The 22678-nt window shown below is 54.3% G+C and overlaps 2 protein-coding genes across 5 annotated transcripts; one reads left to right on the plus strand and one right to left on the minus strand.

Annotated features, from left to right (window-relative positions):
• Positions 1-83: 83 nt before the first annotated feature.
• Clcn2 (chloride voltage-gated channel 2) lies at positions 84-13895 on the plus strand. 2 transcript variants are annotated; one of them, XM_020175799.2, is made up of 24 exons: positions 116-498; positions 2908-3064; positions 3218-3349; positions 3688-3816; positions 3904-4037; positions 4143-4220; positions 4299-4377; positions 4507-4632; positions 4719-4803; positions 4876-4977; positions 5886-5970; positions 6144-6299; positions 6777-6846; positions 7093-7203; positions 7491-7704; positions 8050-8183; positions 8412-8581; positions 8705-8819; positions 9010-9083; positions 9256-9315; positions 9431-9469; positions 9623-9727; positions 13297-13383; positions 13514-13895. In XM_020175799.2, the coding sequence occupies exons 1-24, from the start codon at positions 427-429 to the stop codon at positions 13706-13708; spliced, it is 2709 nt and encodes a 902-aa protein (XP_020031388.1). In that variant the 5' UTR covers positions 116-426; the 3' UTR covers positions 13709-13895. The 2 variants fall into 2 exon arrangements, 1 of the variants encoding a protein (XP_020031388.1); XR_012448008.1 differs by lacking the exons at positions 13297-13383; positions 13514-13895 and having other exon boundaries at positions 84-498; positions 8970-9083; positions 9623-9723.
• Positions 13896-14608: 713 nt separating this feature from the next.
• On the minus strand, positions 14609-22486 carry Fam131a (family with sequence similarity 131 member A). Of its 3 annotated transcripts, XM_074073633.1 has the most exons (8): positions 22291-22486; positions 21092-21152; positions 19958-20100; positions 19200-19302; positions 17649-17742; positions 17239-17421; positions 16958-17074; positions 14609-15659 (listed from the first exon to the last, which is right to left on the minus strand). In XM_074073633.1, the coding sequence occupies exons 4-8, from the start codon at positions 19275-19277 to the stop codon at positions 15184-15186; spliced, it is 948 nt and encodes a 315-aa protein (XP_073929734.1). In that variant the 5' UTR covers positions 19278-19302; positions 19958-20100; positions 21092-21152; positions 22291-22486; the 3' UTR covers positions 14609-15183. The 3 variants fall into 3 exon arrangements, with proteins under 3 accessions (XP_073929734.1, XP_020031384.1, XP_073929733.1); XM_020175795.2 differs by lacking the exons at positions 19200-19302; positions 21092-21152; positions 22291-22486 and adding an exon at positions 20744-21046; XM_074073632.1 differs by lacking the exons at positions 19200-19302; positions 19958-20100; positions 21092-21152; positions 22291-22486 and adding an exon at positions 19497-19603.
• Positions 22487-22678: the final 192 nt, after the last annotated feature.

The raw sequence follows: 22678 nt of genomic DNA on the forward strand, positions 1-22678 counted from the left end.
AGCGAGCCGCGAGCCCGGCCCCTCCACGTGCCAGCGGACCCGCCCTCGCCCTGGCCGGGTGTGCCGGCGTCAGCCGCAGGCCTCCTCGGCTAGGGAGCGCCGGGTCGCGCGTTCCAAGCGCCCCCTGCCGCCTCTCCCGAGCCCGGGAGGCGGCCCCACTGCAGACCCCAACCGGGCAGGGCCGGCCCCTCCGGATGGGCCAGCAGGCGGAGCGGCGCAGAGGGCACCGCCCTCGTCCCGCCCGCCAAGGAGGGGACGCGAGCAGGAGGCTGAGCCTGCGGCGCCCGCCCGGATCCCGCCGCACTCTTCACTCAGCCGCCCGAGCTGCAGGGACCGAACGGGTGCCGGTGTGGGCTCTACGGGCCGGGGACCAAGTCCAGGCCAGAGCCCCAGCGGCAAACGGAGGCGAGAGGGCAGTGAGCGGAGATGGCGGCCTCGGCGGCCGCGGCGGCGGAGGAAGGGATGGAGCCTCGGGCGCTGCACTATGAGCAGACCCTGGTAAGTGAAGTCGATCCGAGCCCTGAGGGGTACGCTGGGCACCGCTGCTCCAGGTTCCCTAGGAAGCGCGAGGGCTGGCGACCTACTCTAGCCATGCCTCAGCCTTCTAAACTGGGGAAACTGAGGCTCGGGAGTCTGAGAGGCTAAAGGGCCAAAGGATTGGAAAGCTGCTGGCTGATTTCTGGCTGAGACTGGGTGCCTGCAGAGGACAATGACACCAGATGCTTGTCCCAGGTGTCCTTCCCTTCGCTTCTCCTCCCACCTGGGCCCACGTCTCAACACCACATTCCCCTTCCCCAGCACCATTGAACTTTCTGCACACTGCTGTCTCCATCATTCCAGACATTCCCTATGTCCAGGCCATGTGCATGGCACTATGCTAAGCATAGGAGTCAAGACTGTGTAGGCAGATGATGAGATCCAAATCCAGTCCCAGCTCCTGCCCCTGCCTTTGGAGCCTCAAAACACTAATATTAACAAGAATTCCTTAGCCCTGTACTGTGGCTCATGCCTGTAATCCTAGCTACTCAGGAGGCAGAGATCAGGAGGTTGGAAGCCAGCCTGGGCAAATAGTTCTGGAGACCCTATCTCGAAAAAAAAACATCACAAAAAAGGTCTGATAGAGTGGCTCAAGGTTTGGCCCTGAATTCAAACCCCTGTACAGCAAACATAAGTTTATAAAAATAAAATAAGAATCCTTCATTCCTTCCTCTGGGAAAAGGTGGCCTGCCACTCTGGAGGACAGGAGCTTTAGGGAGAATGGGTGAAACAGGGAATGGGTGTGGGAATTGGGACCTTTGTCCGTGTAGGGTAGGCAGCCCCCACCCACTCCAGGGATGTCCCTTGACCTCATTAGAAGCTGGGGTCCTGGGCTCTGGAGCTGACTCATGGCACCACTGTTAGTTGGTATTTGAGCAGCCATTCTTTTGTCACTGGGGTGGGGGACCGAAACCCTAGTAAAAGGAATAGGTCCTATGGCTCCTTTTTATCAGCTTGGACTGGAATTTGCCCAGAAGGGTGGCAGGGAGGAACCTCTCTAGGAGGAGAGGACCTAGGCTATAACTGAGTCAGGGAGGTGCCCAATTACCAGAAAGAGTGACTGTATGAAACAGAATGACTGGGAGAGGTGGTGGGTGTGAAAGTAAAGTGAGGGCAGAGGGACAGGCCCTTGGCATAGGGTGGGAGATTATCTGTCAATCTGCACAGACCAAAGAAGCCAAGCACCTAGTCTCCGAAATGGTTTGCACCAGCCGCATCTCCATCTCCTTCCGTGTGTCTCTATCTCTGGAATGAGCTCTCGGGGTCAACCTCTCTCCTGGCAGGGCACTTTCTGCTCCAGGTTCTCCATGTTCTTCCTCCTACCCTTTGTCTTTCTCTCACCTCCTCCCACCTACTGTCTCTGTATGCTCTACTCTCTTCCTCCTCCCTGCTCTGTTCTCTCATCTCTCTCCTCTGTTGCTTTCCCTCACCCCTTCTTTTTTGCCTTCTCTCCCCTCTGCTTCTCCCTTTCCTCACTCTCTATCTCTCACCCTCGCTGTGTCTCTATCTTTCCCTGCCCCCCCCCACCACCACCCGAGGCCCAACAGGAGCCCTTTGTGTCCTGAAGCTCTGCGGGTGGCAGCCGGAATCTACTCCTCCCCACCCCCCAACACATGCCCAGCTTGGCAGGTCTAGCCAAAGCTCTGGCGACTGACTCTACCGTCCCATCACCCCAGCGTCCACAGTCACAGCCTTTGCTGTCCCCCAACCTGCCATTTGACTCTGGGCAGCTCCAGAGTGGGGCTAAGGCGACCAAGCACTCTCCACCCATCCGGAGAGGCTTTCCACTCCCAGCTGGGCTGGCAGGCAAGTGGGGATGGGGGTGGAGAATGGGGACAAGGGGATTAGGGTGGGTAGGAGGAGTGCAGCTGAGTTGGTCACAGGCCAGAGGCCCAGCAGGAACGTGATAAGGATTGGGGCCGCGCCTGCTCCTAGACTCATCTCAGCTGCCCTCAGCTCCACCAGGCTCTTATTGTTGCCCATATGCCCTTGACCATTCCTTCTCTGACTTTCCCTCCTCCCACCTTCAGATTGTACCTTAGGTTTTTCCATCTTTTCCCTTCTCTGAGGCCTTCCCTCCCACTGCTCCTCAGTGCCCCCAACCCTAGCCTGTGAGAAGAGGTCCAATTATTCTGCCACCCCCAGAGCTCTGTCGCTGTACCTTGGCTGTTGATCCCTCTAGCCAGGACAGCCCCCACAGTCTGCACTGTGCATTGTTCCCACACTTTGAGCCAGAGTGGGAACTGTGGGTTTAACAGGGGATATACAGTGTAGAGCCTAGGAGGAAGGAGGGGTCAATCCCCAGGAGCCCTCCCTGCATTCCCACCCAGCCCCACACACTGATGCCCGCAATGTTCCCCGTTGCTCCAGATGTATGGCCGGTATACTCAGGAACTCGGGGCCTTTGCCAAAGAGGAAGCCGCTCGGATTCGCTTGGGAGGGCCTGAGCCCTGGAAGGGGTCCCCTTCCACTCGGACTCCCCCAGAGCTCCTGGAATACGGACAGAGCCGTTGTGCCCGATGCCGCAGTGAGACCTGGGTTGGGGCAGGGGACCTGGCTGTGCTGTGCTGAAAGGGGCAGAGATCATTATAGCTGCCAGTGGGGGAGCGGGAGAGGTCAGGATGGGGTAGGAGCATTTTGGGACCAGCCTCCCCATAGATCTTCCCTTCCCTGCTCCTAGTCTGTTCTGTACACTGCCACAAGTTCCTAGTGTCCAGGGTTGGTGAAGACTGGATCTTCCTGGTCCTACTGGGGCTCCTCATGGCATTGGTCAGCTGGGCCATGGACTATGCCATCGCTGTCTGTCTGCAGGGTGAGGGCAAGGGCTGGCAGGGGAAGGGCTGGGGCGGGTCACCCTGCTTCCTCCATGCTATAGTTGGTGGGGGTGTCTTGGGTACTTGGTCATTGACCACTTTCCCCAGCCAGTCTGACTGCCCCCTCTCCCAGGCTACAGCTTCTTGCCTCCCCTATCCAACTGATCCGCTTACCTGTGATAGGCTTGGTCCCAGTGAATGCCCTCTAGGGCCCCTTCCCGTCCATCTGTGTCCCAGCAATATTCCTTGGAAGAACTTGTCATAACAGTGTGTCCCAGGGGCCAGGCATCGAGTGGGTGTGCACATGGAGGTCCAGCAGCATGTCTTCTTCCCACAGCTCAGCAGTGGATGTCGCGGGGCTTGAACACCAGCATCTTACTCCAGTACCTGGCTTGGGTCACCTACCCAGTCGTCCTCATTACTTTCTCAGCTGGATTCACACAGATCCTGGCCCCTCAGGCTGTTGGTATGATAGGAGAGGAAAGAAGGGCAGGAGTCAGAGCCTCCTGTACAGGATACATCAAATGACTTCCTGGACATGTGTCCCCTACAGGGTCTGGCATCCCCGAGATGAAGACCATTCTACGGGGAGTGGTGCTAAAAGAATACCTCACCCTCAAGACCTTTGTAGCTAAGGTCATCGGGCTAACCTGTGCTCTGGGAAGTGGGATGCCCCTTGGCAAAGAGGTAACTTCAGGTTGGGGAATGAAGAAGCCCCTCCTAGTGGAGGAAGAGGTCAGGCCAAGGTCAAGGCAGGTTCCCTCCCCACTTACCACCTACCCCCACCCCCAGGGCCCTTTTGTGCATATTGCAAGCATGTGTGCTGCCCTGCTCAGCAAGTTCCTCTCTCTCTTTGGGGGTATCTATGAGGTAAGGGGAACCCCAGGGGAGGGGGTGGGATGGGCTGCTGAGCTGGGCCTGAAACCCCATTGCCCCCACTCCTGCCAGAATGAATCCCGGAACACAGAGATGCTGGCTGCTGCCTGTGCGGTGGGAGTAGGCTGCTGCTTTGCAGCACCTATCGGAGGTAGGCAGGGCTCCAAGGTCAGTGTCACACCCAACCCTGCCCTTGGCCTCTCCTCTTGCCTTCTTCTCTGGGTTTGAGTCCTTTAGCCAGGCCCAGGCCTCAAGTGGGGCTCCCCCCTGGCCCTTGCAGGCGTCCTGTTCAGCATCGAGGTCACCTCCACCTTCTTCGCTGTGCGAAACTACTGGCGGGGCTTCTTTGCGGCCACCTTCAGTGCCTTCATCTTCCGGGTCTTGGCAGTCTGGAACCGTGATGAAGGTGGGGCACCTGGGGGATGTGGGGGCCAGAGATGATGCAGGTGGGGGGGTGAAGCCACGAGTCTAGACTGCTACTCTTCCCTTCAGAGACCATTACTGCTCTCTTCAAAACCCGGTTCCGACTTGACTTCCCCTTTGACCTGCAAGAGCTGCCAGCCTTTGCTGTCATTGGGTGAGTGACAGGCAGGAGGGAGGTTTCCATGTGGAAACCCCCCACCTACCCTGGTGCTTCTTCCCTGTCCAGTATTGCTAGTGGCTTCGGGGGAGCCCTCTTTGTCTACCTGAACAGGAAGATTGTCCAGGTGATGCGGAAGCAGAAAACCATTAATCGCTTCCTCATGAAGAAGTGAGTTGGCCACAGACTCTTCTCCAGGCTGCTCTGGGTTTTATGAAGGCCACAGTGGGCAGGGGACAGAGAGGGGTGAAACAGTGGCCCAGTCAAAAACAGGCACTCCACTGAGAAATCAGCCAATGGTTTATTTGAACTGACTGATCATTATGATGTATATATGAAGTGCCTGAAAATTGGCGCTTTTGAACTTTTAGTCAGTGGCAGAAGACATTTAGGATGAAAGACTAAGGCTTTCTTGGGTCGTCCAGCCTGGCCCAAATAGCAGTGCTCCCCTACAGAGTGTTTGAGCCTTGGTTTACCCAATGACCCATAGGGATGGGTGAGATATTTTATCTCTGGAATATAGCTCTCTCTCTCTCATGACCCTGATGGTTGGGAGTGGGGAGACCTGAGTTGTGACTTCTGTTGGACTGATGTCCTTAAGGGAGGGGGCAACCAACTGAACCTGCTCCCCTCCAGCACCTTTGGTCAACTTCATGAGTGACCCCAGCTTCCTCACACTGACCTTCACTCAGAGTCACTATGAGACAGACAGAGGCAGAAACGTTTATACACCCTCACACAATAAGCCCTTCAACTAGGGCCTTCTGAGGGTGGAGGTGGAGTGACAGCTCATAGGTGTCCAAGACCGGGCTAGAGATGAATTTGCTGCTGCTGCTACCCACTTATAGAGTCAGGGAGCTACAGAAAGCCCTTCAGGTCAGATCCCCCATTCCCTCCACCACTGCCCTCAGGACTCATAAAAAAAGTGAAAGGGACCTTCTCTTGGGACTGTGTACTTTCACATAAGAGCCAAGGCTGTGCTCTGACCTCAGCCCTGAGGTATGTGAGGGCACCCAGCCCATGGCCAGTCCACAGGAGGTGTGCCGCCATGTCTGATGATGTAAAACCTACATCTCTAGACGCCTGCTCTTCCCAGCACTGGTAACTCTGCTCATCTCCACTCTGACCTTCCCCCCCGGCTTCGGACAGTTCATGGCTGGACAGGTAACCTTGGGCAGAACAGAAATATGCATGATTTTTTTTTTTCCCTGAGATGCATTCCTTCTAATGCCAACAGCCCCAGCCTGACTGTGGGATCCCTTGTTCTCGTGGATTCCTGTGGGCCCCTTCCCAGCGCCCTGTCTGGGCCCTAGCATGACGCACCCTGTTCACCTTAGCTCTCACAGAAAGAGACACTGGTCACCCTGTTTGACAACCGGACCTGGGTCCGGCAGGGCCCAGTAGAAGATCTAGAATCTCCCAGCACTTCACAGGCCTGGAGCCCACCACGTGCCAATGTCTTCCTCACCCTGGTCATCTTCATTCTCATGAAGGTGAGGCCCCTTATATAGCCATATAATGCTAATGTCTGTTTGGGGCCATTGTTCTAAACACTTGCCATGTGAGCCTCAAAAGCACTGCCACCAGAAGGCTAGTATTATCCCTGTTCTAAAGGCGGGGAGTCAAAGCACAAAGAGGTTAAGTGATTGGCCCAAAATCACACAGCTAGATGGTGTGTGAGAATTTGAAACCAAGCTTCTGGTTCCAGAATCCTTTCCCTTCCCTTCACCTCTGGGAATTATGGGGTAGCTAGGAAGATTGTGCATGCCAATGCCAGGGTTTATGGCATTCCTGTAACCTCCACTCAGGAGGCAGAGGCAGGAAGATTGTGAATTTGAAGCCAGCCTCTGTGCTACATAGCAAACCCTCTCAAAAAAACAAAAATAAAAATTGTGCCTGCCAGATAAGCATGGTAGGCTCCCCTGGGAGTGGGAGCACCTCTGCTTGTTTGAATCCCCTGTTGCCTGCAGTTCTGGATGTCTGCACTGGCCACCACCATCCCAGTGCCCTGTGGGGCCTTCATGCCTGTCTTTGTCATTGGTGAGTCTGCAGCTGCCTGTCCTCCCAGCCTTCACCCTTCCCATCTTCTGGCCATCCCTGGGCTGTCCCCTATGCACCCAGGAGTGGGTTTTGGTCCAGCCCTACCCCAAACCCCTACCCTCACAGGGCTAGCCCCTGCACTGAGTGACCCCCTGGCCCCTCCCCCACCCTCTGACCCTCTCTCTTCCTAGTGCCCCTGCCCTTCCCCTCCACTACCTCTTTCTCTTCCCACCCCCCTCCCTGAAGGAGCAGCATTTGGGCGTCTGGTGGGTGAGAGCATGGCTGCCTGGTTCCCAGATGGGATTCACACAGACAGCAGCACCTACCGAATTGTGCCTGGGGGCTACGCAGTGGTTGGTGAGTGCTGAGGTCTGTTTGTTTTTGGGGCTGGGATCAAATCCAGGGTCTTGTGCATGCTAGGCAAGTGCGTACATCCCCAGCAGTGCCCCCAAGTCTGCATCCACCTTGAAAGACCCCCTAGCCCAGCCAGTCTGAGGCTCTGATGCCCCCTGCTGGCAAACACAGAGATCAAGTCTCAAGAACTGCATGGGACACTCTTGAGGAACCCCACAGGCCCTGCTCTGGGAAGGGAGGGTCTTTTGGAGCCTGGGCACCCTGAGGAGACTGAGAGTGGCTGTTCCTAGGGGCGGCTGCGCTGGCGGGAGCGGTGACTCACACAGTGTCCACAGCGGTGATCGTGTTTGAGCTCACAGGCCAGATCGCTCACATTCTGCCTGTCATGATTGCTGTCATCCTGGCCAATGCTGTTGCTCAGAGCCTGCAGCCCTCACTCTATGATAGCATCATCCGGATTAAAAAGCTGCCCTACCTGCCTGAGCTGGGCTGGGGCCGCCACCAGTACGGAGGGCTGGGTGCTGAGGGGTTGTGGGTGAGGGACATAAGGCCTTGCAGAGAACCTGTTGCTCCCAACTCTAGCAAGGCCCTGAGCCAGTGAAGCTGGGAGAGTGGCTACCTTGCTCCCTCCCTCTTGGCCAGCTTCCCTCACCCTGGGAGTGCTGTGGCTGACCCCTATTGATTGGAAAGAAGGGTGGGGAGCGCCCATTTTTCCTTGGCCCTTAGCCCCTGTTGTTCTGCCCCTCCCCCCACCAGGCCTCTGGAGCCTTCCTTATGGCACTGGGATGGTGGTGTTCTGGACTACTGTCCCCATTCCATCCACACACTGAGTGCCCACTCTGTTCCCAGGCAGTACCGGGTGCGAGTGGAGGACATCATGGTGCGGGACGTTCCCCATGTGGCCCTCAGCTGCACCTTCCGGGACCTGCGGCTGGCACTGCACAGGACCAGGGGCCGCATGTTGGCTCTTGTGGAGTCCCCTGGTGAGGCCGGGGGCATGCTGTAGACATCTGCCAGGGGCACTGCTCCGGGAGGGGTAGGCAGGTCAGGAGCAGTCTCTGGTTCCAAAGGGAATGAGTTAACACTTGTCATGCAAGGATTGCCCTCTGTCACGTGGCAGAGTGTCCAAGGCCCCCACTCTGTGTGTGAGAGAGAGTGGGGATGGGAGGACCTTTCCCCCGGTCCTCAGTCCTCCCCTTTGTTCTGTCCAGAGTCCATGATCCTGCTGGGCTCCATCGAGCGCTCACAAGTGGTGGCATTACTGGGGGCCCAGCTGAGCCCGGCCCGCCGGCGGCAGTGCATGGAGCATAGAAAGGTCCAGACTTGCCCACCGTCCCATCAGGAGAGCCCTCCTAGCCCTGAGACTTCTGTCCACCTCCAGGTGAAGAGAAAAACCCCACAGCCACACACCACTTCGGAAGTGTCATTGTGTAGACTGGAGGGGAAGACGATTTAGAGCGTGGTCCTGGGTCATAGCCTCCCCAGCACTTCCCTGCCTACACAGGTGAAAGCAGAGGACTCAGGCTTCCCTGTAACTCGCGGGGAGACACACAAGCCTCTGAAGCCTGCTCTCAAGAGGGGGTCCAGCAACAGCACAAACCTCAGGGACAGTGCCACAGGTGAGCCCATCTAGGCAGTCTAAGACAGGCCACTGCCATCCATAGGGTCCTGTCAGCCCTTCTGCCAGAGCTCCTCCCATCTGGGCAGGTCTGGCCAGTTGGGCCAGGGAGAGAACTGGAAGGCCTCTCTCCTTGCCCTCTTCCCCAAAGATGCCATTGCCCTCTCTGGGCCTTGTGTTTGGGAACACAGGCCATGGGGAGTCTACAGGCATTGCCCTCAGGAGCCTATTCTGTGGCAGTCCACCTCCCGAAGCTGCTTCAGAGGTGAGTGACTGGAGCTACCCTCCTGCTTGGTTTTTTGCTGAGACCCCCCTCTCCATCAATCCTATGGTGCCTTCCCCATTCTCCCTGCCTCCTGCCTTCCCAGCTGTCAACTCTGGCCCATCTCCCCTCTCCCTGTAAACTCAACTTGTCTTCTGCTTTGGCTCTGACAAAGTTGGAGACGCCCGAGTCCGGTGACAAGCGCAAGCTCAAGCGGGTGCGAATCTCCCTGGCGGTATGTGTCTTTCTCCCTGCAGCTCAGGAGCACTAGGCAGGGAGGGCAGGGGTCTAGACCGGGTAAGTCTCCCAGAGCTTGGGTACACCCACCTCCCTTCCGCTCTCCCTCTCAGAGTGACTCAGGCCTGGAAGGCGAGATGAGCCCTGAAGAGGTAAGGTGCCACTGGACTCTGGACCCTATTTCTTCCTGGGTGTGGTCAGTCATCATCTTGGCCGATAGGAGGGACCAAGGGGCAGGCCGACCTCCAGGGAGGTGAGGGCAGCTTTGCGCACCTTCCCCCTAACTCTCAGTCCCTTCCCCTCAGATTCTGGAGTGGGAGGAGCAACAACTAGATGAACCTGTCAACTTCAGTGACTGCAAAATTGATCCTGCCCCCTTCCAGCTGGTGGAGCGGACCTCTTTGCACAAGGTAGGTCCCACACATACACAAGTTTGGACTCAGGCAAGTAGGGACGGAAGGCAGGGAGAGAGTAGGCTCTGTGCTGAGATGCTTTTTGGACAATGTGGGGCTGGAAGCCAGGACCCATTAGCCTTGTCCTGCTCCATGGTGGAGCCAGGCATCATTTTTCTTCTGCCCAGCCTTGCCCCCAGGGAACTCTGGACCAAGCCAGTAACAAAGACAAGGCTTGAGTTGGGTGGAAGCCAGAAGGCTAGGCCATGGTCAGAGCTAGGCAGTAGGCTGCCAGAGCCCAACAAGGCTGATACACCCACGCTAAAAAAAAAATGGGTGAGAAACAGGCGGGATAAGAAAATCTAATAAACAAGCTAACAAACAGCCAAGTAGGAGTGGGGAGACTGCAGAGAAGAGATAAACAAAGATGAGAAACACCCAGTGGGGGACTTGGAATGTCAGACCCCAGAAAGTTTGACTAAATATGGGTCAAAGGAAAGCTGGTAGGGACTCAGGAAGACAGCTCAGCAGAAGGGGAGAATGGCCTGCAGCGATGGAGAGGAATTAAATACAGACAGGCCAGTGGGTGAGGCAAATGCCTAAAGAACATGGGGGCTCCCAAGGATGGAGTAGCTGGCACCACTTGGCACCTGCAGAATTCCAGATGAAAAGAGGGAGTGCAGATGCACCCAACAAAAGCCAAAGGGAGTTTTAGCTACATTTTTGACAGACTTATCATGTAAGCCTCCATTGAAGGATACAAGGGAAAGGGGACAGGCAATACCCCCAAGGCCTGCAGCCTGGGTGGCTGGCTTAGACATAAGCTGTGCCTGAGAGCCAATATAGCACACATAAGCAGAGGCTGCGGCAGGAAGGATAGGGCAGAGAAGAGAAACAAGAATGAGAGAGTGGCTCAAGTGGTAGAGCACCTACCTAGGAAGCGTGGGGTCCTGAGTTCAAACCCAGTGCCACCAAAAAGAGAAACAAAAAAGTAATAAAGGAACTTCACATCAGAGTGAGTGAGAAACTCCAGTACAGTTCAAGAAAAACAGCAGTAGGCCTGAGGATAATATAGTAAGGCTTTTATTTAAAGCCTTTCTTCCAAAAATCTCTAAAGCTTTTCCTATAATGACCTAATCCTCAGACAGCCATAATGGTGATGATAATAATGCTGACATTATTAGCCAGGCACTGTGCTAAGCTCTTCACATGTAATTTAATCTTCATAACCACACTAGATGAGATATTATGACATTGCAATTTTTATAGCAGAACTAGAGATTCAGAGAGGTTAAGCAAGTTGCTCAAAGTCACACAGCTAGTAACTAGCAGAACTGAGTCTGAAATGGAAGATAGTCTGACTCAAAAGTCTGTGGTCTTAACTATTCAAATCCATAGAGAAACTGAGGCATGCAATGAGGAGATCAATTGCCTAAGTCAGTTTAGCAGAAACAGGCCCAGAACCCAGATCTCCTGGCTCTGCTTCCAGCATTCTTTCAGAAGGCCATGCTGTCCCTTTCCCTGTCAGTTCTCTGTTCCCAGGCCCAAGAAATTTGGGCCCTCCAATGGGCTGTGTGGTCTCTAATTAAATTAAAATGAAAAAAGACAAAGTAGGTGTTTGTTACAAACTTGAAAATCAGAAGTAGAGAAGAAGCCTTTGAGGAACTGACTAACAACAGTACAAAGAACTAGAATGATAAGTACATAAAAGATTAGAAATTCAAATGTCATTGCAGTCCTGAGAAATCAGTAAGTACAAGCCTGATTAAGTTCAGGAGAACATTCAGAGAGGAGAGAATACATTGCAGACCCATGCAGCTATTGATCACCAGACCAACTAGGTACCTCATTCATTCAGGGCCACCAAGGGGAAAGCAGCAGGCAGAGGTGAGGAGGCCTGAGTGCCAATGTAAGGGCCAGACCCTTACCAACCCAAAATCCTCATGCTGCCTGGTGTGAGCCAGCTGTGTAACCCTGCAAACTTTTTAGCCTCTCTGGGCTCCACTCTCCTTATCTATAAAGTGGGGATTCATGCCTCATCGAGTTGAGAATTAAAAGAGCTCACTTATAGTAGTGCCTGACACACAGTAAGTATTCAGTGTGTATTAGAAATTACCATATTGGAAGATGAACTGTGGGAGAATTTAAGATACAGTATAATGAGGGAAGGACTGTGGAAGAAATGATGTTTTCAGAAAAAGATGGAATTATGTGAAGCTCGAAGCTAGAGTTGCACAGCAGAATCTGAGGCTGGAAAGCCAGGCTGGAGTTGGCTTGGAAAGGGTCTCATGGGCCGTTCTGGGGAGCCTGGGCATTCCTCACATTTGGGAAATCACATGGGATGGTAGAGCTAACCTGGAGAGAAGGCAGGCAGAAACCAGGAGAACCCAGTCCTGGGGAGCAGAGTGGTTGAGAGCTGGGGAGAACAGCGGAGATATTCAAGAAGGTTGGGGAAGTTTGGTGCTAAGTGGTTTACAAACCTTCAGTGCATGCCTGCCAGAAGCTCAGTCTGATTAAAACTGTGGGGAAAAGAAAATTCAAGGAAACTAATGGCTCCCTAAGAGAAGATGAGAGGAATTATTTAACCATAAAAAGATAGGGCTAAGAAAAAAATTGTTTTTGATGTACTGGAGTTTGAACTCAGGACCTCATGCTTGCTAGGCTGGTGCTCTACCACTTGAGCCACTCCACCAGCCCAAGTCTAAGAAATTATTAAAATAAGAAGCCTTGTAGCTGGTAGAGTGGCTCCAGTGCTAGAGCACCTGCCTAGCAAGTGTGAGGCCCTGACTTTAAACCCCAGCATGGCCAAACAAGAGAAACACACCTTATAAGTAAAATGTTTCCCTCTGGAGTCAGACAAGGAAATTAAGGCTAACTTATAACATGTAGGAGTCAAGTTCGATATGAGGAAGAGCTTCCTAACCACATGACAATTATAGGTATTGAAGGAAAACAGAAGAGTTTAGTTCAAAACTGAACTTGCCTTTTTATAAGTAGTCATGCCTTGGATGGAGAAAGTTAGGAAAGTCTAAAAGTCCTTCCTATATAATTTCAATGTATAAGAAAACATTTTAAAAGTGTTAAGACCATTTAAATGAGTTATGAGTAATCTACTGGGTGATTACTGCCCATCTCAAGTCACCCATTACATCAAGAGGCTGCTTACAAGCACGCTTAGAACAGTGAGATAAAAAATAGGTCAAAATTCTAGGAATTGCTGAGTCAGGAAAGCTGTTTCAAGACATCTGGCCCAAGAAAATCCACTCAAGGCACAAGGGAAACAGGCTGATGACGTCTGAACCCTTAGTGATCATATTTGAAAGCTTGGGGAGGGCCCAGAGCAAGAAAAACACAGGGGAGTGGGGAGGCCCCATTAATATAAGCATAAGGATTACGGCTAACAGGTTTCTCAAGCCTTGGGGCACAGTCACATTCCCACAATTATTTTCCCTCTAGCAGTGTATTCTCTACCCCACTATCTGTGGCACCCCCTCTGTGCTACCTCCACCTGTCCTGGACTCCTTTGGCCTGTGATTCAGAGCTGCCACTTTGAACATCAAGTTCAGTGTTTTCTCTCCACCCCACAGACTCACACCATCTTCTCACTGCTGGGAGTAGACCATGCTTATGTCACCAGCATTGGCAGACTCATTGGAATTGTTACCCTAAAGGAGGTAAGAAAACAGGACCACCAAAGCCACTTCCAAAAGGACATGGAAGCTTATGTTCAACTCCCCTGGGGAAGTGCTGGGGAGGAATGTGAGCAGAGCTCTGAATGCAGACATCTGACCCTCTCCTTTCCAGCTCCGGAAGGCTATTGAGGGCTCTGTCACAGCCCAGGGTGTCAAAGTTCGGCCACCCCTTGCCAGCTTCCGAGACAGTGCCACCAGCAGCAGTGACACAGAGACCACAGAAGTTCATGCGCTCTGGGGACCCCGCTCCCACCATGGCCTCCCCCGAGAGGGCAGCCCTTCTGATAGTGACGACAAGTGCCAATGAACCCCTCAACGGGTGGCCTCAGTAGTGGCCATGTTGCTTCTGCCTTGGGAAAGCAGGAGGCAGCTGCAGCCAGAGAATGGAGCACCAGCTTCTCCCACACCATCCTACCTGTAATCTGACCCAGCACCCACTGCAGCAGGAAGATCCGCACTGAGGACTGTCCTGACAGGATGGGGTGGGGTCACATGACCCCTGCTCCCTCTTTGAACGGGAAAGGGGTACAACTAAGATGGGTTTATACTGGAACCTCCAATGACCAGATGTATATAGAGATTTACAAAGATTTTTATATTAATTTAATAAAACAAATTCTTAAATAGAACAAAATAAACACCTAATGAGCCACTTATATATAGAATGTTTGTGCCTGTAAGCTGTTGTTCTTACCTTGGGTCCTCTTACCTGACAAAGCCTATAAGGCTTCTAATTCTGCAGTCACTTACCCTCCCCATAGCCATCTAGAACCCAGTGTCCTTGGAATGCGTGATCTGCCAGAGGCCATCACTGCCTGGTCATTAACATACTGGCTGGGGCAGGGCCCCTAGTACTGTGGCTGTGGCCTTCCGTTCAGCCAAGAAAGGCACTATTCCCTCCCATCACTCATTGGCACAATTCTGACCAGGTGCAGGCATCAGCTGACAGCTTCCTGCCATCTCTGTGGCCCCCTTGTGGCCCACTCTGGAAGAACATTCAAGTCAGAGCTCTGTAGCAACCAGAGCTATCTGTTCTTCCAGCTCCACCCTCCAGAGAACTCTGCATGTGCCCACACATCCTTAGAGGGCTGGGAAAGGGCCCAGGCTTCATGGCGGGGCCAGAAAAGGATGGAGGGCACACATTTTCATCATTCCAATGCCTCCCAGAGAAGATCCGACTGAAAGAACAGACCAGAAACCCTCGGTCTTCAGGAAGAAAGAAGAAGGTTTAGAGACGATGAAGACACAGCAGAGCCCAGCTGGGCAAGGGGCCCTCAGGGGACGGCTCAATCTGTAGGCTCCTGAGGGCAGGAACCAGACCCCAGGTGGAGGTGGTTCTATCAAGCACTGCACATGGACTTGAAGGTGAGGAGAGAAGCGAAGGAGAGGTTCATGGAGGGTTGGGGGGAGGAGGTGGCCAGGCTTTTCCTCCCACTCCACCCCCCAACCCAGTCACAGCAACCCCCTTAAGGGGTTCACATCATCCGAGGAGGAAATGTGGCATTTTGGATTTAAGAACATGAACATCACTGTCTGCCACAGCTGTAGTCATGCCCCAGAGGCCCCGGGCAACCCCCGGCAAACCCCAGGAGTGGGGGCAGGACATGCGCCCCCAGCCCGACCCCTGCCTCCTCTCCAAACACTTTCATGCAAAACACACAACGAGAAGTGAGTGCTCCCAGGAGCCCTCTAGGCTGAGAGCCTTGAGCCCACACTTGGGCATGGAGGCTCTGCCCCCAGCAGCAGCCAGGGGACACATGCCATCAGTAGACATGATGTGGGTCACTGTTCTTCCGGCTCTGCCTCATCCTCATCTAAGGACACCACCCCAGAAGAGGCCACATCAGAGGCTTGCCGCTGCCGTTCCCAGCTGCCCATGGGCGGAGGGCCAAGCGGCTGGCAGTCCTTGCAAGGGTCAGGCTCCTCTTCAGCAGGGGAAAGGCAGGATTCTGTGAGGGGCGAGTTGTAGAGTGAGTCCTGGGCCTCCAATGGGCCCAGGCTGCGGAAGGCACTTTCCCGGCTGGGGGGCAGTTTGGCAAAGAGCAGCTCTTCACCCAGCAGCTGGGAGGTCAGCCGAGCCGGGGAGCCCAGCAACCCATCCTCTAGGCTGCACAGACTAGAACACAGGGTATCTGGGGACACGGTCTGCGAGCAGTCGCTCTCAGGCTCCACGGAGCCCTGGCGCACAGGCCGGGAGAATCTGCGGCCAGTGAAGAGGTCCTGGAGGTGGGGCCCCAGAGACAGCTGCCCAGCCATATCTAGAAGGAGAGAAAAGAAGACAGTTCTGCTGGCCCATTTCAATGGGCCAACCTGGAAGCCACAAGGCCACACCCTGCCGACCCCTCAACTCCTGCCTTAGCTGGGCAGGGGATGAGTATAGAAGCTGGGTAACCTTGAACAAGTCACAATTTTTGATGCCTTAGTTCCTTCCCTTCATGGTAAATTAGGAATTCTAACAAAACCTATCTTATGGGGTTGTTGAGAGAACAAATCTGGCACATAGGAAGCAAGCAAAAAAAGCAGGGCCACCACATATGGTCCTGTGGGGTGTTCACCAGGCAACGGGTGAGGGCTGAAATTCAGCCCACACTCTGCTCACTAAGCAACATGCTGTGGAATGGGGCTTTGCCCGTCAGGAAGGGGGTACCTTTTAAAAAACCTGTTCAAAGATTCCACATGGGCTAGTAGCAGGCTTGAATAAATGTTGGTTATTATCATTATCCCAGGGTCAGAGCAGGCCTGGAAGTCAATCAAGTGAAAACACTGATTGGGGGTTCTATCTTGGCCTCAGGCACCCAAATCAGTTTCCTATGGACCACAGCAACAGACTCTGGCCTACTCTAATGTAGGGCCTGCCTTGGAGAACTTGTTAATTAGCTAGAGGGGTAGAAGCTGGTAGAGACTATCTTCAAAGGCAAAGAGGTTGGGGGTGGGGGTCCTGTAAGGCCTGAGCCCAGGAGCTACAGAGAAAGTCAACCATATAGCTTAGGGAATGGAAAATGCAAGAAGAGTGGAGCACAGCTGCACAGCCCTCAGGTCCCCCCTCTTCAAACACTGGCCAAGAGCACAGCTCACAGACTGGAATGCAAGGATGCTGAGCTAGAGCCAGCGCCCTGTGGAGTCCAGGCCCAGCACATTTTCCTGTTTGCCAGGGGCCACTGCCCTGTGAGGTGCTGGGCACTGCACTGCAGCTCATCTGTCCTACCACAGACTTGAGAGGAAAAGGCAAGAGCACCGCAGACCCTCCCAGAGACAGGGCTGCTGCATAGGTGTCCTGAGGTCTCTGGGCTTTTTTCTTTTTATTTATTTATTTATTTTGAAGACTGCAAGGCCCAACAGTACTCATGAAGAGAGAAGGCTGAGCACCTGTAGGAAAGGAGCTACTCCATTTCCAACTGGTAATTTCCATTAGTGTGGCCAGTCCTCCTGCCCCTGGGCTATCAGGTCTGCCCTGTCCTGTCCTGAAGGCTGAGAATGCTCTGGGTGTGGCTCAGAGATGATAACAAGGCCTATCACACAGGTTCTCCCCATCTGGCAGCACCAGCATGCCCCTCACCTGTGTCAGTTCCCCCAGCAAAGTCCTCGTCATAGGAGTCATCAGTGGAGTCGTCCCCATCCACTGAAGACCACGCCCGGAGCTTGGCTTCTGCAATAGCGAACTGCTCGGCCACTCCTATCAGGGAGATGCAGAATTCATTAGCACAGGAGCTGAGCAAAGACTAGGGCGCAGTTTGCAGAGACAGGGCTACGGAAAGACTTCAATCCCCACACCAGGCCAGAGCTCAGGGGCAGCAGCCTAGTGACAAGTGTATGGCCAACCTCTTTTGGGCCACTCACCTGCTGCAAAGCGGGCTTCTTGTTCACCCTCGCTGAGGTCTGAATAAGAGGAAAAAGCTGATTCCAGGGCAGCAGGTGAGTCACTGGGCTTGCTCCAGCCCTTCCATTCAATGAGGTGAGCCACTCGGCCCTGGGCCATAGCCGTAGGCTTAGTCACGTGATCCTTCACCACCTGGGAGATACCTAAAGGTAGATAGGAGAAGTCTGGTAAGGACACTACTCAAGCAACACCTGATAGAGAAGTGGAAGTGGGAAGGAAATTAAGATCCATGTGTGCCTCTGGGTGGGAGGAAGGGCTGGGATTCATTTGTATAAGGGAGATCCCAGCAAGTGTCCACAGAAAATAGTCCCAAAGGACATGGGCAAAAAGGAGAAAGACAAAGGCCAGAGGCATAGGAGGGGTTGCCTACCATGCAGGGAAGATCTGGCCAGCGCAGCGATCTCCTGGATGGTTAGGGCTCTCCGGGACTTGGGCAGCATTGCGACTGTGTCTCCAACATTCACCTTAAATAACACCATCAGAAGGTCAGTGTCCCTCTGACAGCACTGACCTTCCCTCAACATGCCCACATCCTACCCAAGGCATGAGAGGGAGCTGGGACCTGGGAATGCCAGGGCAGCACATACACCTGATGCCCCAGTGGCTGCAGGTGTACATAAAAGGATAAGAGGCTAGGACTAGCAAACTGTCCTCTCAGGGAGCAATGAAGACTCGAGCAGGCCCAAGGGAACAGAACTATAGCTAAGTTTCCACATTCCCAGTTCCCAGAGCGTAAGTAGGCAGGTCAGGAAGTGAACTATGGAGTGGGGCCTCTAAGGAGAGGCAAGGGAGAATGATATGGCATCAGGGACTCCTTTAAGGTTCCCTCCCCACTTCTCTTAGTCTTCAGGTCCAGATTCTAGCTGTTCCTAGACTGCCTACCAGAGCCACACACTGGCATGACCAAAGTCAAACCCACTCTTCCCCCTATATCTGGCCCTGCTTCCTGACCTCTCTACTTTGCAGTCGCCCCACTGTCCTCCCATTCAACCTGGCTCCCTAGTTCAGCATTACCACCAATTCTCCCTTAAGCTTTGCCTGTCCATATCTGTTGTTCAGACCTTGAGATTCCACCTCCAAGCTATGCTGCCCTTGCCCTTTCTCCCACTGCCACTGCCCTTTCTCAAGCCCTCAATGCCCTGCTCAGGTTAGCACAAGTCATGGTTCCCTAACCTCTGCCACCTCTGCTGTGAATGTAAGTGCTCCTCTCTCCTTCCCTCTCTTCCCATGGCCAGCAGACTCTTTCTCATCCTTTCAGTTTAAGCTAAAATATCACCCCCTCAGAAGAGCCTTCCTGGTCATCCTGCCAGTGGTCTGTCCTCCCTTTTGTAGTCTTCAACTAGACTATATCTATGTACCCTTAATCGCCATGTGTAATTATGTCCTGCTTTACAGGTTTCTTGTTGGTCTCCCTCCTCTTTGAGGAGTTTTTCCTGTTGTGGTCAATGCTGCACCCAGCGTTTAACACACTGGCTAATACATAGTAATTGCTCAAAATGCATAGGCAGAGTGAGGCAATGTAGAAATGTAAACAAATAATTTTCCTGGAGTGTGGTGTGGCTGGTCACGGCATGTCTTTATTTAAAGTCTTTTCTGGGTTCCTCCACCGTCCAGTGACATTAGTGCAGACTTCCTACCCAGGCACTGAAGGAATCCACTCTGAGGCCTTTGCGGCTCCTTAGAATCCAGTACTGATTTCTGCCCAATACAATCCCACTCCTCCACCTTCCCTATGGGTAAGTAGCCTGCTGGCCTCCAGGAAAAGGAACCACCTTTCCTTTGGGCCAAGAAGGCAATTCTTACCTGACAAAATACTCCCTACCATTTGAGGCCTGCCTGTCTCCAGTGCTACTCCTAATGATGCTATCAGCCCACAGAATGAATCTCATCTTTGACACCCTCTCCCCTCCCCCAGCATTACCCTTGTATTGCTCCTGAGAGAGCTGGGGATGGCAGGGCCTGAGTCTGATTCACCTGGGCTCCTCACTCCATCCTGCATTTGGCTCACTGCTCCTTGACAAGTCCTAGGAAATGTGTCTCTCAATGAAGAGATACACACACACACACACACACTCAGTCTCTCTCTCTCTCTCTCTCTCTCTCTCTCTCTCACTCTTTCTCTCTCTCCTAACTCTCCTCTATCATGGTCCATTCCATACAATAGCTGCCTCCACCTGCCCCTTTGACCTCAGGCCCACCCTCTGTCCCTCTTCAGTACCTGGCTGACAGAGCCCCCAAGGTGGCGCCGGTAGCCTCCAGCCAGGCCTGGGCGAAGGACCACCTGCAGGGTGTTTCCTGGCGCGCTCTCCCTCCCTCCCCTCGCTCCCCCCAGCCGCCGCCATCCGTGCCCAGCGCTCCGCGCAGCTGCGGCCCAGACCCAGAGAAAAAGGTGTATGTCTCCCTGGCAACCCATCACCATGCAACAGGGTCTCCCGGGATACGGCCCGGGATGCGCTGACGTCAGCGCCGAAGACGCGATCAAGCCCGCCCGCTGGCACCGCGCCCGACCACAGCAGACCGGTGCGGGGGCGGCCTTGCGGCTCGCCGGCCGGAAAGCGCCTCCGCTCACAGGAAAAGGGAGCCCGGAGCAGGATGGCGAGACGGGGGTGGGGATACAGATCTCCTAAATGTGGATACGACAACTCTTCCCCATCATCACCGACATAGGGGCCCCAGCACCTCTGGCAAGTCCTGGCTGTCCACGGAGGAAGGACGGGATGATCGGCTCCAGCCTCGGAGGGTCCGAGCAGATCCCAGGGAGGACAAGGAGAGGCCACGAGGAAGTTCGATCCACTCCACAGCCCACGCGGGATCCGAGGCCACTGGGTGGGGAAAAGGCTGTTTAGCTGGGTCCCCACTCTGCCAAGGTCCTCATTTTCATCCAGTGTTGCCTGACCATTTCGTGTTATCCCTTCCCCCATCTCCCAGAATATCAATGGACCACCTAGTGCTCTCCTCAACTCTGAAAACTCCTATCCCACAGCTCTGACCAGCAGTTTTGTGGCAGGCCAATGGCCACCTTCTTCCTCTACAAATATTTTGCCATCAAAACTCTAGGGTGAAACCAAAACGTGAATAAATTCTGAATCTTCTCCCAGTTTCTCAGCCTACCCACTCCTCTTGGAAAGCACACTGAATTCTACCACTACTGTCCCCCTCCCCATCACCAGCCTGGACTGTTTGCAGGCTTGCTGCTTTCCTGCTGCCTGGACTTTTTCTGTCTTGCCTCAACTGGTCGGCAGCTCTTTACTCCTTTTCTAACAAACCCATGGTTTTTTTCATTTTCACCTCTTAAAAACCTTTTCCTGAGGCCCTTTCTGGCCCCAGCCTGAGTTCTCCTTGTTTAAGCCTGACTCTTAATATTTAAACCAGAGTAATTTTCCTCTCTCCATCTGAGCACCTCAACACCTTAACGCCTCAGCTCCCCATCACCTCCCAGATCACATCGAAGGTCTCTGGTCTCACCTCTGCGACTTGTCTGACAAGTCCATCGTCCTCCAGGCCCTTCTCGCTGCCACAGAAACATTTTGCCCAGCACAGAAATCATAGGCATGCTGGCTGTGTTGATGCAGAGAACCAAAAGCCCAGAACTGCTCCAGGCTCAGCTCCCAGTTCTATTCCTGTTCTGGCTCTGGATGCTGAGCCAGTCCCCTCCCCACTTGGAACTCGTGCCTAGTCACATACGGAGAACACTCCTGCCTCATGGCTTTGAGGAGGTGGGAGTGCCAGGGGCCTAGCAAAGCCATCTGGGGTTTAAGGAACTGAGGCCCATCCCCTAGACAGTGCCAACAGGCCATGTACATCACAACTGACCTTTAGCTGGAGCAGCCGTCTCTGTCCCTGAGCCTCAGCCAGCTGGTGGTCCCCAGAAATGCTACCAACCAGAAGGAAGACAAGTTACAGACTATCCCTAGCCCCCAGCTGGTACCTAATCAGAGCTGTCCAGGCCAGTCCCTGAGGTCAGCCAAACTCTCCCCTGACTACAGGAGGGGATGACTTTCTGAACTCTCAGCAAGCCAGAAGATCAGAGCAGCCTGCTGTGTTTCTCAGCTTCAAAAGCCATGAGGTTAATTTAGGACTACAAATCCCAGAATTCCTCAAGGGAAGTAAAAATCTCAGCCCAGAGTTTAGCTCTAAAAAGCCTTAAGAATCAACCACACCAAAGCCTGGGTGACTGGTCACTTGCCTTGAAGGCCCAGGACCCATTCCAAGGTCTTGAATGTCACAAGTCCTTGTCTGGCATTAGGCTTTAAAGAAACCCACAACACTGTAGATTGGCAGACCCACTAAGACCAGGCCCTTACATGCATCACCATCCATGGAAACCAAGGCTTGAGCAGGGGTCAGTGTTTGTGGGACGGAAGCCCACTGATGACCTCCTTCTCCTGAGTTAGGATGATTTTGGTTTTGGTAGGGGTGGAGGAAGGAAACTAAAAGCAATTGTAAGAGGTGAGACGTGATCAGATTTTGACAGGTGTCCCACATGGGGCCTCAATCAACCGACTCTGAATGGGAAGCAAGTGTTAGTGGAAAACTCTGGTAGGGTGCTTGGCCCTCGTTTGCAGGCTGACTGTTAAGAGGACAGCCACCCAGCTGGGAGAGGCAGGTTCCCAACACAGGCCACTCCCAAGACAGTGAGAGGAGAGGTGTAGGCAGAGGGGAGTGTGTGGACATGCAAGGCCAGTTGCCAGTGACAGGAGAGATGGGGTCCTCAGGTTCCCCCGCCCCTCCCAAGGCTGTGCTCCTCCTGCCATCCTCAGCAGTGGGGGATACAGAGGATGGCGGCAAGACCACGCGTCTGTTCTGCAAAGCCCAGGAGGAGACAGGCCACGGATCGAACTGGAGTCGGTTAACCCCCTCCTCGCTCCCTCCCCTGGCCTGGCCCGCCTTCGCGTGCAGGCTCCTCCCTCTCCCGACACCGGCCCACTCCTCAAGGCCCCCACGCACCCACGGCCCGCGTACCGGGCGGCCGCAGCCCGACTCCCCAACCGTGCCCGGTCTCCGCCTCTTACCCTGACCCGCCGGGCTCCGAGAGCGGATACAGCCCATGGCCGGGCACCCAGGGACGCTAGCCTGCGCTCGGGGCCCGGGCCATCGCCTTGTAGAGGGTCGGGCCGCGGCCGCCACCGGGGAGGGGACAACCCGTGAGGGGAGGGGGTGGGAGCCGCGCGTCCGCCGCCGCTCCCGGGAGAGGGAACCGGGCTGGTGACGTAAGTGCGGGGGCGTGACTCCCGCGTCTCCACCCCAAGCAGGCGGGACAAGGCCAACGTCACCGCCACGCAGGTGCGGCCTGGAGCGGAGTTCGGAAAACGCCCGCCCTGCCCTCCCAAGCTACTGAGGAACCGTCCTGAAGGCAGGGAGGCAAGGATGGCCTTGCGGTACCATCACACAATCACACTA

This window comes from Castor canadensis, chromosome 5 (genome assembly GCF_047511655.1).
Source record: "Castor canadensis chromosome 5, mCasCan1.hap1v2, whole genome shotgun sequence".
Classification (NCBI taxonomy): domain Eukaryota; kingdom Metazoa; phylum Chordata; class Mammalia; order Rodentia; family Castoridae; genus Castor; species Castor canadensis.

What these genes read in the sequence shown, in the direction of transcription:
- Fam131a (XM_020175795.2), bottom strand. Translation starts at nt 20,831, where the DNA reads ATGCCTATGATTTCTGTGCTGGGCAAAATGTTTCTGTGGCAGCGAGAA. An exon ending in TTGTCAGACAAGTCGCAGAG is followed by an intron (nt 20,101 to 20,743) that starts GTGAGACCAGAG and finishes TTCCCCACCCAG; the next exon opens with TGGCCTCGGATCCCGCGTGG. An exon ending in AGAAGCCCGCTTTGCAGCAG is followed by an intron (nt 17,075 to 17,238) that starts GTGAGTGGCCCA and finishes TCTCCCTGATAG; the next exon opens with GAGTGGCCGAGCAGTTCGCT.
- Clcn2 (XM_020175799.2), top strand. Translation starts at nt 427, where the DNA reads ATGGCGGCCTCGGCGGCCGCGGCGGCGGAGGAAGGGATGGAGCCTCGG. An exon ending in GGATGCCCCTTGGCAAAGAG is followed by an intron (nt 4,038 to 4,142) that starts GTAACTTCAGGT and finishes CCCCACCCCCAG; the next exon opens with GGCCCTTTTGTGCATATTGC. An exon ending in TCATCTTCATTCTCATGAAG is followed by an intron (nt 6,300 to 6,776) that starts GTGAGGCCCCTT and finishes TGTTGCCTGCAG; the next exon opens with TTCTGGATGTCTGCACTGGC.